Genomic DNA, 20547 nt, shown 5'->3' with positions numbered 1-20547 from the left:
GGTAAGAGGGTTTATTGGTATCTATGCTGTAATGACAGACAGGATGGAGCAGCCTATTGGCCAGTCCATGTGCTTTTTCATTATTGTTCTGGATACAGTAATACTTTGGCTTTTGACCAGTGTTTTTTTTTTATTTATTTTTTTTTATATGTATTTTGTCAAGCCCATCACAAATCCAAGAGAAGTTAACATTAGAGTGTCCTTCAAAGGAGACCACTTATTCTTTGATGTCAATTACATGTGCAGTATATTTACTTTTTATTTTCCAGCTCTAGTTTTTATGGATACATTTTAGAAGGGAAATGGCTTGTAAGTTCCAAAGGGCAATTTACTTTGAAGTCGGCATTACATTGAAATTGACTATTTACTTTCTTAATGCATGTTCCTAGTCTGTCCGTCCATCCGTCCATCTGTCCATCCATCCATCCATCCATCCGTCCAACCATCCATCCATCCACCCACCCATCCATCCGTCCGTCCATCCATCCGTCCATCCATCCATCCATCCATCCATCCATCCAACCAACCATCCGTCCGTCCGTCCATCCATCCATCCATCCGTCCGTCCATCCATCCATCCATCCATCCATCCATCCATCCATCCATCCATCCACCCACCCATCCATCTGTCCATCCGTCCATCCATCCAACCATCCATCCATCCATCCATCCATCCATCCATCCATCCATCCATCCATCCATCCATCCATCCATCCATCCATCCAACAGTATAACAGCTGCTGGATTGGTTGTTGCAGGATTGGTCAGAAACCTTTTAAGGCAGGGCTTAGCATTTGCTCTGCCTTTTCAAAAAAAAGCTTTCTTATTTTTTTTAGCCTCTCCCATTCAACCAACGGTCATCAAGAGATCACTTTTCACCATCCAATCAATTCAATATTCATAACAGTATTTTTTTTCTCTCTTTAATATCCTGTTTCACTTCAATAAACCACAATACAAGCATAAAATGGCTTGCTAGCACTGTTTCGTGTAATTTGTAATGCTTTATGAAATATTTGTAATGCTGACAGAGAGCTCATATTACAGCTCAGTGAAGTATGCAGAATCCAGGCATTAGCAAAAGTGTAATTGGACATATATTCCCCAATTTAGTATCTTTCTATAGAATATAATGAATAACCATTTAGGGATGTTTACCCTCAGGGTACCTGCGGCCATTTGTAACCTCTCCCATGTTTAGCTAAAGACGTTTATTACCATTAAGCAGCAGATATAGCTTTGTGTTTCCGCTCAATGGCCAGTCATGAACCGTCCCTGGATGCCGTGGGTCTTTAGATGCTATTTGGACAGTGTATCGAGCCTCACGGAATATACGAGGCACACGGTTTAAATTTAGAACCTGTTTTTTATCTCCTCTGTCTAATTAGGTGCAGTGGAGACTAATTGTTAATGGCATGGCTGTTATTGCTCTGGGTTTCTTTTTATTCTAAATGGAACAGACTGCTTTTGTGGGGTATAATTAGGTTTTATAGCTCAAATTCTAGCCCGGCCTTCTTTTTGTGAGAGTTCTCACAATTTTTTCTACGCACTGCCATTTTAAAAGCAATTAGCAGAAGTCCGGGCTTTTGTTCCTCAAAGCACTGATTCAGGCTTCTCTTCATCTCTGATGGAGAAAACCACAGTTCTTTGTAGACGGCCGATTTCCTCAGATCATTGGATTGATATTAGCAGAATGGGCTACAGGAGGCACTTTCCCCACAGTATTGGGTACATCTTCTATTCTTACCGCCGACAGAGGTCTGCGAGAAAGCCATGAGCACTTGATCATTATATCATTACAAGTGATAGTACCATCTAACTCAGTCTGAGTTGGAAAATACTGAAAATACTATAATGTGCTCTCAGCATTGGCTGAAATCATATATTTAAAGTCTGGCTGTTCTGTTGAGCTAGTGTTTATTCATTGAATTATTCATTCTAGAGTCATTCTTTCTCCTTGACAAGTCTCCACCACATTTACACCCCCACAGGTCTCCCTGCATTCGCATTTGGGCGTTGTCCAAAATGTTGTTTCTGGATTTAGTGTGAAAATGGGGTCGCGCTGAACCAGAAATGAACCTCGCGCATTGTGTCAGCTGAATAATTTATCGCGCAGACCCATATATGCTTATAGGTCATTAGATGCAGTGAGATTGCTTATAACTTCTACCTGCAGGGCAGCGCAGCATCAGTTATGCACATGCATAATTCTGGATCAGAGTACTATTGACTGTATGAGAGCTTGAGCTGGATCCTTTTCACATTCTCTGTATTTTTAAGCTTGGTTTAATGAATGTTACATCAGAGGTCACAAGAATATTATGCAACTTTCACACAGACCGCGGGGTCTTGATTTTTCATGATGGTTCACATCAAGCCAAAATTCACCAGTGGGTTTCATTTAGATACTGATATCTGAAAAAAACAAAAAAGAGGGAAAAAAAACAAAAACAAACAAAAAACAGGGTGGCTAGTAATATAGTAGAATAGTTTTTCTTTATTTGTTTGTGTCTATTTATTGTTTTAGATAAAAAAATATATATACTTAAGAAAGCTTTTTTTTTTTTTTACTGCTAGAGAAAGCTTTTTAATAAGATATTTAAGATTCTGCAGTCTTTAAATCGCTAATAAAATATAAACGGTTAGTTCACCCAAAAATATAAAAAAAATCATAATTTACTCATCCTCTTGTTGGTCCAAACCCATAAGACTTTCTTTCATCTTCGAAACACAAATGAAGATATTTTAAATGACATCTGATAGATCGTAAAACTAATCCATATGAATGGAGTGATTTAGTCCAAGTTTTCTGAAGAGACTTGATTGCTTTATATGATGAACAGATTTAAAGGTACAGGTTGTAGGACCTGCCACTAGAGGGCGCATTACCAAAACAATAACAATTGCTTGGTTTGATGACGTTAAGAAGGTGCGTGGAATGATGGGATTTGTTGTCTTCTACCCAACCGCTGATGGCCATCAATCAGACGGAAAGATAAATCATGGATTTAACGGATGAGGTAAAGTTTTATAAACGTTGTGTTTGATGTCATAGTTTTATTATATTGATTATTGAATTAGACCCGAGTAATGGAAGGCTTACAATGAAATTTTTAGTCACAGATGTTAGAATATTTGTCCAATTCGATGGTGTGATCGTTTTCTGTAAAGATATGAATCAAAACAACTCACCTGTCGAGTAAAACACAAGCGAGATTGGCATCTCTTTCTAGGTGAAGTTTGTCGCGAAGCTCTCTCCATCTAGAAAATGCAACACCGATATTGATCCTCGCTCTTTCTCTCCTCTTGTCCCAAACTCTTCTTGGGTCGTTTGGTTGGCCCGTACGCTTACATTTACGGGAGCTGTCCTTTTCGACAGAACCAGCGGCAGATAGTAAACAGTAATTATGTTCCATAAATAAGTAACACAATCCACCATATAACGTGCAAGAAGTAAATAAGGAACTGCTTGAAGCAAGCTAGTGGTTTGCTGGACGCTAGACTACTTCTGCATTTGTCCACGACACTGTTGCCATGTGGTTTCCGCATCAGTAAAGGCAGTAACAAAGGGTAACTGACGTCATTGACAGGCGACTGCACTGCCCCGTGTTACTGTTTAGAATTTTTCTCATGATTTACAAGTAGTTGAAAATATTAGAGATATTGTTAGTAATCAGCTGGACAAAATATATAACACTAGCCTAGTAGTTTTTGGATATTTTACTATGAATATCTTACAAATTGTACCTTTAATTTAGGCTTTTATTCACATATAAACATTGATCAGCAAACATAAACAGAGGCTCAACCGTACTTGCTTGATGCGAGACAATGCGGAATCTCAAATATGCTGTGTACCCTTACGAAAAAGAAGTTTATTCAAGTGCGCTATTAGCATACTTCTTTTAAACTAAAAATAAAGTATATATTCCTAATTCTGAGTATCTGAATTTTTGTGTAGGCTAGTCCACTGGTAGTGTACATAGAAATTTAATTCAAATTTTCTTCACTCTTTCCTCGTCATTGACTGAATTTTAAGGCTATATGGTAGGGGGCGCTGTTACGCAGAATCTCCGGATCAAAATGCAGGAGAAGAAGAAGCTGAAACAAGCGATAGAAGATTACTCACGCAAATGTAAAATAAAGGGATCATCAAACATTAAACAGCATATAAATCAAAACTGCCTAACGTTACTGAATGAGGACTATGAAGCTTTTCTCAGCTTTTTGTTTAAAAGGTTTCCTTTTTTGTCCTTTTTAATGAAACTTACCCACATTTAAGTGTTGATTAAAAAAAAAAAGGATTCATGAAGCTAGAATAAAATGTTTTTACAATGGTGAGAGGTAAAGTACAGTAAAAGGTATGTTTCAAGTATAAAAAAATAATACCTAAATAGGAACATAGTAGTATACTTAAAGTTCAAAAATAATATTTAAAAAGTAAACTATAAGTGTGATATGTTCACTTAAAGAAAACTTACAAGTATACTTGCACTAAACTAGTAGTTTACTGAGAGTATATTTCAAAGTGTACTTTCATATACTAAAAATGTACAACTAGTATTAAAATAGTAAACTACTAGTATACTTATAAGTTCACTTGTAGTACAGATGCAGTACAAATGAGAAATGTAGGTGTGAACTAGCTGTGTCCTTAAAGTTTACTACTGTTACACTTATAGTACACTTAAACGTATACTTAAGTTGGACCAATTTAGTCCCAAGCGGTATTAAAATAGTACACTTACAAGTTTACTACTAGTACATTGATACTAGTATACTTACTACATAAAATATACTTAAAAATATACTTGAACATTACTTAAGTATACTTAATAAAATTAACTTGAAGTATACTTTTTCTTTTTCATAAGGGTAACACACAAGAATGTACCTGATTCATTCTTGCAGAAGCTCAAATATGCTGCATAACACATGAGAATAAACCTCATTGGTTCTTGCGGAAGCTCAACGTGCTGTGTAACACATGAGAATATGAATCTCATTGGTTCTCGCACATCAAGCAAGCATGCTTAAGCTTCAGTGAACTGTTTCTGATGTGTGCATTGATGAATGTTTATATGTGATAAAAGCCTAAATTACATCTGTTTATCATATAAAGCAATTGTCTCTTCAGAAAATTTGGACTAAACCACTCAATTTATCCACCTGTTTCCGCGGGGTGCTACTGTAAAAGAGAACGTGGGTACAACTTCCGGTAAGGCGGCGGAAGTAGCATACCAATGGTATTTTGTGTGCTAATTAGCGAAGAGGCTAAGTGTTTTTTGGATCATTGTTTACTTTGTAAAATTGCAAATCTTTATGAGAGATGTCGTTACGGTGTCCAGGGACAACATCTCAGTTTACTACATTCTTAGTTAATAATATCACAATACAATAAACAGTTTTCGTGTCCTTAATTGCTCTTTACTTTACTGACCTTCCACAAAAGTGCTGCTGCATGACTAGAGCATCCTGACCCTGCAATACATGAACAACCCGCTGTCTGTACTTCACCCGTCACTGATGCACCAAAGCGATGTGATATTTTACTCCTAATGTGTCGTGCGTGCCAGAGTCAGTCGCGTTTCCACTGTCATATATGCGATGCTAAAGGCTTCTTATGTTAACCACTGCGATAATAAATACACGTTTATGGAAAATATCAGAGACTGCTTGAGGAATGAAGACAATTCTTATGTTATTATAATCGTGTATTTATTTGGTTTAATGTTTTATCTGTCTCTTCCATGCCTGTTGATTCCTGACAAATGCATATCTTTCACAGATTCACACACTCGGTTAACTCGTATAACTCATAACTCCTGTTGACTTCTCATGAGCTCACTCTGTTGCTCTGGCTGAAAGGATCAGGATGAGGATAGAGAGATCCCGCAAACATCCTCGGATAGCAATCATCGCATAATTTAGAGGAAAATAAATAGAAATGCTCAGAAAAGTGACGTAAACATAGGGCATGTTATCAGTATATTTCTAAATGTGTAAGCCTTTGGATTTAAAAGCCTTAGTGGAGTTGTTTTTTGCGTTCTTGTGATCGCAAATAAATGGAAGCATGTGCAACTGAATAGGTCTGTGTTTTCTTTTTATGGCAATATAAATATCAGTTAGATTTAGCATGATTGATGTGCACTCTTGACATAAATTAATACATTACTATTACTGTAACTTTTTTTATTGTAAAACATTGTTGAAATATTGATGCCGGAATCTTAAATCTTTAAGTACAAAAACAAACGTTCGCAAGTTTGGATCGTTAAATCTTGAATGACTGTCAACTGTTGAATGAATGAGTGTCACGTCCAGCTTGTTTACTTCGAACCGGAAGACGCTCCCACGTTTGACGCAAGGCCTCATGGGGCGTAGGAAACTTGTGGATATGGATTAGTTTTACTATCTCTATTTGAGGCTACGGCTACAGCTACAGGTTTTATTTTACTATGCAAAAAAACAAAAACAAAAAAAAAAAGCTCAGGAACAAAAGCATACTACAACATAATCAGTTACTATATGTTGTTGGTTTTCTCGTTTTTGCATGTGTTCATAATTTTTTTGTATGACAGCCTGGAAAATTGTGGAATGTTTCATTGTGTTATCACAAATAAAACAATTGACTGCAAGCACAACTACACAATATGCTTACAAAATGTATAACACATTTTTAGTAATATTTTGAATAAAGGGTGAAGATGTCAATTATCCTAGGCTTTTGGCCACTGCTATATAACTACAATAATTCATCATGAATTAATTTGGCCTAGTAAATAAAAAGTTCTTTATTAGGAATTAAAGCTAATTTGAAAGCTAATTCCAGTTAACAATCTATAAAACCTATTCAGCGAATACCCACAATCCAAGATCATTCATCAGTTAAATTAAACTACAAGGGTGGTATTCCTGGACATTGTATACTCTATAGTCTGCAAGTGCACACATAATAAAATGTCATTAAGCTGTTTCATTAAACATTAAATTAGGAATCTATGAAGAGCTCGCAATTTCTCTTGGGTCAGAATACAAGGACGATTTGGCTTTCAGGACCCTGAGCATGGGCTTAATGCTTGGGTGGGCATGTTGGCGTTTAAGTAAAATTGATCACATACCTTGAAACTCCCTTGTCAAGATCATCTGCCTTTGTCATCATTTCTCACTTGTCAGTTCTTTTATTGACATAATTAATTCGTCTATTGACGGACTCCTTTGCTTGGAGGATTCAGCAGTTTTAGTCTTTTAATGAAGCAATTTTTAGAATCATTGTTTATAATTGTTGAGTAGATTGTGTGGAAATTGTTTTTTTATTCCCTCACGCTTATTAATTGATCCTGACAAACCTGAATAAGTGAGACTTTAATTGAATTTGACAGTGCAGACTGGTTGCTTTCAGCAATGGTTTACAGTAAAGGCAAATTGCTTGATAAATAGTAGATTTTGTCAGGCCAGGAGCACAATAGTTAAAGTCAAATGTAAACACACACATCTCCTGTGAATCTTCATTAGTTTATCAGCTGATTGAGTTCTTGTTGTTGTTGTTTTTTTCAACTGAAGTGGCCTTCTTGCACACAATGGATGCTGTTGATGGTCCATTTCTAACCAATTATACTGTTTTTGTATACGGAGTGCTCTTAAAGGGGCTTTGAGAACATAACACAGTATTACATGGTCAAAATCTGTAGTATTTGTTCCCCTCTGCTATAGACTTTTCAGTACATAAAATGAGATATTTCATGGGTGCTGGTGCCAAGGTTTGAGTGAGAGATACAATGTGACAAAGTTAATGCTCACATTCAAACCCAAGGGATACATAGAAAAGCACCATCTCTATGCTCACTGGAGCTTTTGTAGTTTTCAGCGGTCCGCATTATTCTGTACCAAGGCTCATGCTGTGGTCTTGATCCGTAGCAAATTTCTTGATAGGATGAATTTAAAAAAAAAAAAAAAAAAAAAAAAAAAAAAAGCTTATGCAGGTTCAGACAGCGGGAGAATGAATGAATTGTATGGATATGAAAGTCATGTCTGCAATGCCAACATTACTAAGCCATGAAGACTGAAGTGTGGCCTCTTTCCCTGTGTCAAGTATGGACTCATGAATGGCATCAGCATTGCTTTGAGAGCCCATTTCAATAACATGTTTTTAAAACTAAGCTAAAGAACATTTTTTTTAAAAAGTAGCATGTACCATGACAAAAAAATACATCACGTTTTATATTGTATTGCTTCATATTCAAATGCGCTCACTTATTAATTTGCATATCAATTAATATTACTCTTTAGAACATTGCTATGCAGCTACATCATCGCTGTACCGTTATTACAATCAACTGTGATGTTCCTCATGGCTCCCTGTTAGGACCAATTTTGTTTTCAATTAATTTACAGTACAGTCCAAAAGTTTGGAACCACTAAGATTTTTAATGTTTTTAAAAGAAGTTTCGTCTGCTCACCAAGGCTATTTATTTAATCAAAAATACAGTAAAAAACAGTAATATTGTGAAATATTATTACAATTTAAAATAACTGTGTACTATTTAAATATATTTGACAAAGTAATTTATTCCTGTGATGCAAAGCTGAATTTTCAGCAACGTTACTCCAGTCTTCAGTGTCACATGATCCTTCAGAAATCATTCTAATATGCTGATTTGCTGCTCAATAAACACTTTTGATGAATACTTAAATAAACAATAAACTCCTTGATGAATAGAAAGTTCAAAAGAACAGCATTTATCTGAAATACAAAGCTTCTGTAGCATTATACACTACCGTTCAAAAGTTTGGGGTCAGTAAGAATTTTTATTTTTATTTTCTTGAAAAGAAATTAAAGAAATGAATACTTTTATTCAGCAAGGATGCATATAAAGACATTTATAATGTTACAAAAGATTAGATTTCAGATAAACACTGTTCTTTTGAACTTTCTATTCATCAAATAATCCTGAAAAAAAATATTGTACACAAATATTTTGTACAATTGTACACATTAAATGTTTCTTGAGCAGCAGATCAGCATATTAGAATGATTTCTGAAGGATCATGTGACACTGAAGACTGGAGTAATGATGCTGAAAATTCAGCTTTGCATCACAGGAATAAATTACTTTGTGAAATATATTCAAATAGAAAACAGTTATTTTAAATTGTAATAATATTTCACAATATTACTGTTTTTACTGTATTTTTAATTAATTAAATGTAGCCTTGGTGAGCAGACAAAACTTCTTTTAAAAACATTAAAAATCTTAGTGGTTCCAAACTTTTGGACTGTACTGTATATGTTACCTCTTGGATCCTTAATGTGGAAACATCATATCAATTTTTACTGCTATGCAGATGATTTACAGTTATACTTATCACTGCGATTCAATGATCTGACAAGCTTAGATGTCCTCTAAGCATGCTTAGCAGATGTTTTGTAATTTTCTGCAATTAAATACTGATAAAACTGAAATTGTGATAATTGGTTAGGACTAAAATGGAGGGCTCCTAATGAAGTGTTCCCCAATATTCAGCAGGTAGTCATTTGGGTGTTTATTTTGACACTAATTTGAATTTTGAGTATCACTTTAAGAAGTTGGTGCAGTCATGTTTTTATCAGTTTACAAATATTTGCAAGATGAGATATTTTAAGAGATTTTAATTAGATTAGAACCGTTTTAGAATTGTAAATGTTCAGTTTCATTTCATTTTATAAAAGGAACTTATTACTTTTGTTAGCATTTAGAATCTAACAATGCAGCAGCTGCAGGTTAGCTAACAACTTTTGACTTTGACTGTAGTTTAACTACCTTAAATTATGTGTAGGTCGGCAAGCTGCAGTTTTAACGAAGTTTCCTCAACACTGTGCAGGAGGCCCTGGTGAAAAAGTCACAAGCAATGAGTATCTCTAAAAGATTATGTAATAAGAAGCTTGAAAAGGTGACCTTAACAACAAACCCTGAAGGCCGACATGCCAAAACAGTTCAAACAAATTCTCGTCTTTGTGACGAATCACAACCCAGATCTCCTTCAATCTGACACTCTGTTCACCAGCCTCTGAGGAACCTTTTGTGACTGTGTGGTATTAGACGATTTGGCTGATACACTCGCTAGCTCAAACAGGACTGATGATAAAGCTTTTTTTTTTTTTTTTCGTTAGCGGAGCAGAGAAGGGCAAAATCAACATTTCTAAGATCCTTCGTCACACACAAAGACGGCTTAATGCCTGAATTTGTCTTCCATAGCAAAGAACATCAGTGTGGGATTCATTAAAATAATTACTCAGCTAGATGCAATGAGAAGTAATGACTGATGAGTAGGCAATATTTCCATAACACCTGACTGAGCTGCGATGTGTTTAAGAAAGTCATTTTTCATCTGGAAGAACTTATAATCTTTATTATATCGTAGAGTGGGCTGGAAGCATAGAGCATATGTAGATGACATTGAGACTGTAGGTGGATGGAAATGAACCTAATCCATTATGTTAAACAAATGTTACAGTATGCTCTCATTTGTGCATATGATTTATGTTATGTACTTATCTGTATACGTGAAAGTGGGGTTATTTGCCTGTCAAAGCCAGTCTTTCCAGTTTAACATGTTGACATAGCAGATATAGATCGATCTATCTGTCTGTCTGTCTGTCTTATCAATGTGCATTAAGAAAGTATAGGGTTGATTTTAATTTCTTGTTGACTGTAAAGCTTTTCCCTCAACGCTGTAGAGGATAACGCGGTTTGGAGAATGAAAGGATGGATGGATGGATGGATGTAAAGCTTTTGAAGTTGTGTTTTATGTGAAATGACACATTTTTGGACTGCAAGATGTGTTGTGTTTATGATAAGCATTTTAAATGGACAAAAATGGGTAGTATTGAATTGTGGCAAATACAGCTGTCTGAATATGTCAGATAGTTTTATTGTTTTTCGACCTGTCTCGCCACTGTCTGTTTGCAGTCTCTTTGTTGTGGTTTTCTGGACACATCTTCTCAGTTTCTCTCGCTCTCTTTATTTTCTTTTATTTATTTATCTATTTTTGCTTGTAAAAGTCTGTTGCAGCAGTGTGAACCAGTTGATACACAAGATTAGTTTAACAACCTTGTTCGTTTGTGATTTTTGTGTCAAAAGCAGCAGGTTGCTTTTTCCTTCAAAGCTTTTGTGATATCACATTATTTCCCTGCTCCCAGCATTCAGCTTCATATCTTTGGACTGACAAGGCTGGGAGGCTGAAACTCAGTTTATTTCCGTTGGCACTAACAGTTTGGGGCATTGCAACTAATGTTGTGTTACATAACGTTGGGAGTCGATCCCAAAAAGAAAATGTTATGACTTTCAGTGAACTGAAGGACTACTAAAAAGGGCTTTTCATACTTAAAGGTGCCATTGAACGTTTTTTTTTTACAAGATATAATAATAATATAAGTAATATTAATAATAATATATGTAATATAAGTCTAATGTGTCCCCTGAATGTGTCTGTGAAGTTTCAGCTCAAAATACCCCATAGATTTTTTTAAATTAATTTTTTTAACTGCCTATTTTGAGGCATCATTAAATATGAGCCGATTTATGCTGCTGCCCCTTTAATTCTCCTGCTCCACGCCCACGGAGCTCGCGCTTGCCTTAAACAGTGCATAAACAAAGTTTACACAGCTAATATAACCCTCATAATGGATCTTTACAAAGTGTTCGTCATGCATGCGTCGGATTATGTGAGTATTGAATACTGTTATATTGTTTACATTTGATTCTGAATGAATTTGAGGCTGTGCTCCGTGGCTAACGGCTAATGCTACACTGTTGGAGAGATTTAAAAAGAATGAAGTTGTGTTTATGAATTACACAGAATGCAAGTGTTTAATAATGAAAATAGAGACGGCTCTTGTCTCTGTGAATACAGTAATAAACGATGGTAACTTTAACCACATTTAACAGTACATTAACAACATGCTAACGAAAAATTTAGAAAGACAATTTACAAATATCACTAAAAATATCATGTTATCATGGATCATGTCAGTTATTATTGCTCCATCTGCCTTTTTTCGCTATTGTTCTTGCTTTCTTACCTAGTCTGATGATTCGGCTGTGCACAAATCCAGACATTAATGCCTGCCCTTGTCTAATGCCTTTCATAATGTTGGGAACATGGGCTGGCATATGCAAATATTGCATAACAGTCGGTGTTATGTTGAGATTCGCCTGTTCTCCAGAGGTCTTTTAAACAAATGAGATTTATATAAGAAGGAGGAAACAATGGAGTTTGAGACTCACTGTATGTCATTTCCATGTACTGAACTCTTGTTATTTAACTATGCCAAGATAAATTGATTTTTTAATTCAAGGGCACCTTTAAAATAGTTAACCATGGGTCATTCTAACCCCCAGGTAAATGGAATCCTGGGTTATTTTGCTTCACGTTTCACACTGCTCATACCCTGGATTAACAATTAATCCTGGGTATTCATAAAATGATGTTTCACATTGTACATTCCTAAACCCTGGGTTACATTCTTATTTGCATATTTGTGGTATCAGTGTCATTGATTGGATAAAGGCAGCATCTTACATTTTTCCTCTCAAACACCGAATTTGCTATTTATATACAATGCACAATGTTTCTGTAACTGTCTAAAGCACGTAAATATGATGCATGCTATTGGGTTGCCGTTGTTAAGCATCTAGTCATAACATTCTAACACCACGTCATTTTACACTGCACAAATTTGGCACTGCAATCCGGGGTTAACACCACAAAAGCACTGCTAACCGTTCCTTTACCCAGGGTTAAAAGAGGTGTTTAAAATGACGATAACCCAGGGTTAAGTGCAGTGTGAAAATCCCTAAAAAGTACTAACCTTAATTTTCAAAATATTTTACATCTACTATAAGAGCCTTATTGATTGATCCCATTTACTTGATTATTTATTTTTTATTCAGTTTACCAAAGACTTTTTGATTTGAGATTTGTATGGTTCATTCAGTGACTCTACCTGTAGGTTACATCATTACACCAGTAGGTGATGAAGAATGAGTGCTATGAGTGATTCTTTCAATCAGTCTTTCTAATGATGACCAAAACATAAATTAATAAATTAAAACTAAATTAAAACATTTATTTTGACTGCTACTATCTTGATAGTCTTGCATACCCAGACTGATGGCAGAAGGTCTGGACTCCATAACAGCTTTCCAATGGCCACCCAAGAGGACGCCTGATTGACATGTAAAGCAACCAATCACAGTTTGTTTTGTTCAGCATCATGTTTGGGGTGTGAAATTGTAAAGTCAATGTCCTTACAATAACAGACTGGCATGTAAAACTCTTGGACATATTATAAAGAGTCTATGCTGTGAACTTCACATTCTTCATACTTTTGAAAATCCAGCATTTAGTTGATCATGATAAACACTCATTGTCATGGTTGTAAACACTATCTTGATAAGTATTTATAAGTATTTATTAAAATACCTCTCTTCACCTCACCCATTTTAAGAATTGAGACAGTCCAAAATTGATATTGCCAAATCTGGAATCAGCTGCCCTTGACTTACGAAATCAAAACACTTTTTGGATGTCGTCACTCAAATCATGTTGTTCCAATTCTGAATGACTGTCCTTCACTGGTCGAACACAAAAAAAGATATTTTCTCATATATTAAGAGTTTTCTTTCTTTCTTTCTTTCTTTCTTTCTTTCTTTACAGTGATAATCAATAGGGTCCAGTTTTATTTTGAACCCCACTGACTTTCATTATATGGACAAAAAATTATGAAATTTCTCCAAATTGTATTCTTTTGTATTCCATTAAGAAAGATTGTTTATATAATGATTTAATTGTCATCTTTATAAGATAATTTGCTAAACTGCTCATTTGTAGGTCGTTAAGAGACTACAAGGCATCACTAGAACTTAAATTATATATATATAATCTCTGTATCAAATGTGTGTATGAAAATAAGATGCTGTAAGAGATATTTCACCCAAAAATGAAAATTCTGTCATCATTTACTTATGTTTTTCCAAGCATGTATGGATTTCTTTCATCTGCTGCATGTTGGTAACCAGACAGTTGACTTCCATAGTAGGAAAAAAGTACTATGGAAGTCAATGGCCACCGACTGTCAACTGTCTGCTTATCAACATTCTTAAAAATATCTTATTTTATGTTCAACAGAAGACAGAAACTCAAACAGGTTTGGAACAACATTAAGGATGAATAAATGATGACATATTTTTCATTCTTAAGTGAACTATCCCTTTAAAACTGAGCATAATACATTTCACACATCTGTATAACAAATACCTGTTCCAGTGTCTCTTTCTACTCCAGACCAGTGCGTATCCTGCACACCCAAGTTCACCAATGCAGCCGTTTGGCCAGTGCTTTGTTGCCATGCCAACAGAGTTAGCAGATAGGCCTAAGGCACTTATCTTAGTTTTAAAAAATGTTCATGTCTTAGTTTTGACGAATAGACATCCCATGATGGAGAGTGCAGGATCTAGGGACCTCTTCTTTAAAAAAAACTTTTATATAACATTTTTATAACCTGTTTATTCTGGATGAATTTTATATTGATTGCTTAAAATAGAAGACACAGCACAGAAAAGTGGAAAGTTCTTTCTTACCTAGCAAACAGTAATCTGATTGACTAACTTTACATAACTTTGGGAGATGGGCACACAGGATTGAATGATTGATTGATTGATTGATTGATTGATTGATTGATTGATTGATTGATTGATTGATCGAAATCTTGGCTAGAATAAGCAGTGATATATATTAGTAACCCTTGCCAAGAACAACATTACTGTTGATCTTGGAACAACATTACTGTCCTTCAATTTTTTTCCTAACCCTACCCTAAACATAACCCAACCCAGCCCATAACTTATCCCTAAAATCAAAGGGAAATGATATATAAATAAAATTGATGTAGAAGCACTTAACTCTGGTTGTAAGCCAAAACTTAAACTGTAAAAATTAACTGTAAACTGTAAACATAAACTGTAAAATTGTCCCTCAAATCTGATTGGTTGATTGAAATGTTGTTCCAGGATCAACAAAGATGTCGATCTAGGAACATGTTGTACTAGGTGAAACGTGTATGTATATTTTCTCAAGAAAATTACTGTTAGATTTGTGAATGTGCGTCGTGGTATTTTTTTCTTATTAAAACTGTCTTTTCGTCACGCTTGGCTTTGCCAACAATTAATCAAACCTTTCGCCACACAAAATCAGCTCTTTGCTCCTCTATTTAGACTGTTGGCTCTTTCACCGTTTGTGGATTGTTTTGAAATTACATTAACCGAATTACAATTTTCATAATTTGCTTTATCAGACACTTCCAATTTGAGTAGCCGTGGCATAATTTGCATGGCAATGGCATTGTGCACTCACTTATAATGTTTAATATTGGCCTTAATATACTTCTTATTAAACTTTGAATTGCTCTGGGTATGTGCTGCAATTTATTCTGGTTTGAGACTTCTTTGTCTGCCAGACTCTGTGAGGGGGCTGAAGGCCGGGCGGCTAGGAAGAGATTAGCATTTAATGGCAATTTCAGGCTCATTTTGAGTTGATATCTCTTGTCTTTGGTCCTGCTTATGATGGGATTGGATAAATCAGAAACTATGAAAGGCGTAATGGCTGTCTGAATGCACAGCTTTGTATGCAGAAACATACACCTTCTCATAATTATAAGGTGGATACTTGAGTGTCTATATGTCATGTTAAGGTTTCCAGGATCTTTTATGTGTTTAGACGGCTGCCTCTCTCAGGGCAGAAGCATATGCCACGTACTTGTCAAAAAGGATTAAGCTGACAAATGTCACTCGGATTACTTTCTTTGAATTTTTTTTTTTTTTTTTTTTTTTTTTTTTTTACGGTTGCAAAACAATACCAAGGAGAGTTGAGCTTTAGTTCCACTGATGACAGATGATTGACTAAAATGGCAGATTTCAATTCACCATTTACATGAATAGGAATTCTAGCAGTTAGCTTTATGATTCCTGTTGTGCTTTATGCTATACTTATGTTTTATGGCACTAGAGAAAAGGGGGAGGAAGTGTACTTCAACAGTGGCACATGAACATAGACATTGAATAAGTTTGACATTGCCCTTCAGGTCCATTGGGAGCCAATCTACATTAAATTGCTTAAGATTTCTAAGCAGTTCAATTTGGCGAGAGGTCACAGAGCAGTAGAGACTCTGGTCTCCAGAGAGAGCCGTCCATAGCAGCTAATTGGGAATTTCGGTGAAAACAATCCTCTTGTGGTTTAGAGAGGGAGACTTGTTAGCCTGTGGACCAGAGCAGCTCAGCTTACCCAATGATATTGTTCCAAAAAAAAAAAAAAAGTGAGTGCATCTAAGGAAATCTGTCTAGGTGACAGTAAAAAAACAATATAAAGTCTGTTTTATCACTTTTTTTCACAGTGTGACTTTTATTTTCAAATTCAAATTCTCATTATCGTAATGTAAGGGAACATTTGTCTCTGGTAAGACTTGTTTTATTCAGCAAGTGCACATTAAATTAGTCAAAAGTGACAGTAAAGACTTTTATAATGTTTAAAAAAACATTTAAATTTAAAATAAATGATTTGTAATCGTGTAATAGCCATCAGTGTAATGCAGGGGTGGAGCTAGGGAGTGGCCACCATTGACCGAAGCCACTCACAATTGCTGTTTCTGTGTTTTGTTTTGTTTTTGTCTTGACTAGAATTGAGTTTATTTAGATGTAGAACTGTATCTTTACAACAACAATGCATGAGAGACTTTTCAGGTGCGCATGCAAACTTCGCCTCAGTGCCAAGCAAAAATCAAACAAGAGCATAAAAAAACAAAAACAAACAAACAAACAAACAAAAAAACATGGGTGCCGATGCGACTCAGCACTCCCTGGTGAACAGTAGATATGCGAATCGCTGAACATTTGGTTAAAAACAACATTATTAATAATCGACGCCAGGTGCGATGCAAGTGTTTTTTTACTAGTTTCAGCCCGACACAGTTATCATTTTCACATCCAGCGCCCACATTGTTCAAATAGCAAATGCACTCGCACCCATTTGTTCGCCCATGGGTCTAAAAACGTAGCCTGGTAATACCAGACTCTGCTACTTCACTTTGCTTCATAGACAGAGTCTGGAATGGCATAATAGAGAAGTGTTTTCTCTCTCGCTAGGGGGCACTTGTCTGAAGTTTAAAATCATTGGTTACACGTAAGCCAATCAGATACGTTTAGTTATGACGTATGTTATGTGCCTGTACAGCCGCATCGAAGCACAGACATCATGCATCGAACTCAAATCTATGATTGAACTTCCACTGTAAACCTGTTGTAAACACATGATAAAACAAATGTTTATCAAACACTCTTCTTGTTCTGGCTTCAGTTTGAAAAAGAGTTGAATGTTCTCCATAACAGAGCGAATTGCATCCCGTGTCTCGTTTCCCATTTCCGCGGTCGTTTCGGTTTTAGATTTCTTTAACCTACAATGTAAAACTCTGCGCTTAGCATCTACGTCACGGCTCTCAGCCCGCCCTCTGTTCGTTGATTGGCCCGGCTGTTTCCAGACCAGTGGCAAACAGAAAGCTCTGACGATGTATCAGACTGAGTACAGAAGCGAAATGAAATTGAGCGGAAGTAGGAAGTCTGACGTAGTCAGGCTACTAAAAACGTGTGTTCAGGCGCATTGTTGGCGTGTTGCTATTTTAAGGCAACTGAAAATGACTGCACCATCGACCAACAAAAACCTGATCTAAAGTTAATGCCGCAATATTTTTTTATTTTATTTAAAGGGCACATTAGTAAGATCCACCTATAGGTGGGTGTACAATGCGCATACATACACTCTGCTTGTTACACACAGGGGCACACAAACATGCCAAATATAAAAAAAAAAAAAAAATAAATAAATAGATTGCAATGTAAAAGATTATTATTGTGTACATAAAGATAAAAATGCCTACATGTCATAATGGATAGTCATTGCATGTTATTTGCAGTTATGACCAATGAAATTGGCTAATTATTTGACCAATCGTGGCAATACACAGTAGGTATGTGTCACGATTTTGGAAAAATTTGATTAGTTGGCTATAAGGATATCGAATAGGTTGTGCGATTATCGTCTTAGAAAAATTCCCCATGTTTTCGGTGCTGATGCGGTGGTGATACATTCATGTAAGCCGAGGGTTACATGAATTACAATAACGCACCTAAAAGCTGTCAATCTGCAGCTCTCAGACAACACAAGAACACATTGTGAAGAACATATAACAGAGACATTAAAATTAATGTTCACATAAATGCCATCATTCAGGCTGTTCACAATATGTTATAATGCGTTTAGGCAGCCCAAAATCATTATGGCTTGAGGTAGGCTTGCTGCGATAGTCTGTTTAGCCGCAACACCGCTTGCACCGCCCCCCAACATGGATTTTTTACTGTAATAAAAATAATTTACTTCAGTTAAAGAACAGAGACTACATTTAAAAACTAAACGTATCTGCTCAATTCAGAGTGAGCCAGACAAGATTCACAGCACAGATCAGCAGCAGGAGTCAGATTTCACCTCACTTTGCCCATTTCGCCTCACACTTCTGAATGGCAAGACGAAAGTTTTCGCCCACCATTCAAACAATCTCTGCTCCCGAATTGGCGCTAATTTGAAAGTGAAAGTAAAATGGCATGGCCGCACGTGCGTGTCCTCTGCCGATTGTTTGATTTTCTGATCAACTTCTATTGGAGTTGAAAACGCTCACTCTGCTCCGCACTGCTATGAATGGCCATGAAAAAAAGATTGAAAGATCTCCCTCTCTTGTTTATGTGTGTGTAACGTATACATGTGTGCGTGCATGTGGGGGAGGGGTGCGATTTTCTAATAATAATCGAATAATTACCAGCGATTATCGAATATTATTTTTGCTTGAAATGCACATCCCTAATACACACATGTATTTAAACTGAATCGTCAGATTGAGGGTGTCTGTATTCCGCCATGTAAATAGCAATCCGCCATATGGTGCATGCTCACCTGGCTTTTAAAGGGAATGGGAGATGGTTTATCTGATTGGTTTATTGCATGTTACGCCCAAGACACACCCATTACTCATTTGGAGACTAGGTACAATCCTTTTGGACCATGCAACTGGCGCGTCAACCATTTTTTCCGTCGTTAAACTAGCAAAGGTGGATTCGGACATGCCCTAAGTGCGCCAAGCGATTCAGACCATGTGCTTAGAATGTTAAAATAGGGCCCCATGTTTTTAATTTTTTTAGTTGCAAGTTTTTAAAACAGATCTTACAGTCTAGGATTAAGGAAACAAATTCACTCACTACTACCTCAATTACAATTAAGTACAATTAATTGTATTGAATTGTGTTTTAGGAACTAAAACTGTCCAGTACTTTATAGTGGAACTCATTTTTTATGTTTGAATAGTGCCACCCCAGACAGGTTGCTGGCCACCCCTATGAAAATAGCCTTGCTCTGCCACTGGTGCAGTGTGTGTTAGCAGCAGGGAGGTGGTCAGAAGGCTTTGCTAGCTCAGCTACTCTCTCAGACAAATGGAGAGTCGTGCTGAGGCACGAACCCTGCAACCAAACCCTGATTCCTCCCACCAATCACTGTCTCACATGGTCAGTCTGTACTAAAGCTCAGCCTGAGGGGGAAACAGACACACAAACTCCCTCGGCTCACCCATTTGCTTTGTTTCTTCTTTTGGCCTTTTTTGTCTTTTTCCCCTCTGTCTCTTGTAGGAGTGGGCCTTCAAAATCACATAGTTTCATACAGTTCTTCTTTCATAACTAGTTTATCACTTTCTTTTACTTTCTTTTCCAATGTACCCTCTGACATTTTCATTTCTGTTTGTTTTCTGATTCTCCTTAAATAGCCAGATGTCATGTAATGGTGTAACAATAAACACACACAAATTGACGCAAACAGCTGATGGGTTTTCAGTGCTCAGGTTACTAGTTTTGCTATCCATCTACCTGCTCTTTTTCTGACCTGGTGCATTAACCAAAAAGGAAAGTAAAAGGGGTTATTGAGTGGGCAGGTGAAGTGTGCTACCATGGAAACCGTGAGCTTACCTGTTCTTCTGTGTGGGAGGTGTATGGAACCATTGTTGCACACTCTCTTGGGGAGATTTGCACCGGTTTCTCTTATGTTCAGGAAAACCTACAAGCACTCTGTCCACCTACATTGCTGTAATTTGGAGCTTTGTGACTGTGACTTTACATGTTGTAGAAATACAATGGGCTGTTCTAATGATGCAGATAGACAGGGAGCATTAAGGAACAGTGATTATTAAAGGTTTTGCATGCAGAAAACCTTGTTGTTGTTGTTGTTGTTGTTGTTCTTGATATAAAACAATAATCAGATTCAATAATAATGGTAATAATATAATATAGTGCTGTCAATTGATTAAATTTTTTTAACTGTGATTAATCGCGATTAATACATTTTTAATATATTATATAATGTAATCATTTCCCAATTAATCTCCAAACTAAAACAACGAAGACAGTATATTTTAAATACTTGTTT

The 20547-nt window shown here is 36.2% G+C and overlaps 1 protein-coding gene across 7 annotated transcripts in view; it reads left to right on the top strand.

The window, feature by feature from the left end:
* The window catches only part of nlgn1 (neuroligin 1), a 269285-nt gene that overhangs the window by 36510 nt on the left and 212228 nt on the right, over positions 1-20547 (top strand). The window contains exon 2 of one of the 7 annotated variants that reach the window (XM_067387362.1): positions 9587-9594. The exons of the other annotated variants lie outside the window; for them this stretch is intronic. Coding sequence (XP_067243463.1) covers positions 9587-9594 — 8 coding nt within the window. The remainder of the gene's footprint in view (positions 1-9586; positions 9595-20547) is intronic. 7 annotated transcript variants of the gene reach the window in all.

Source organism: Chanodichthys erythropterus, chromosome 6 (assembly GCF_024489055.1).
Source record: "Chanodichthys erythropterus isolate Z2021 chromosome 6, ASM2448905v1, whole genome shotgun sequence".
NCBI classification, from domain to species: Eukaryota; Metazoa; Chordata; class Actinopteri; order Cypriniformes; family Xenocyprididae; genus Chanodichthys; species Chanodichthys erythropterus.
Note: the sequence above shows the minus strand (reverse complement) of the source record. Positions and strands in the feature narration are given on the sequence as shown.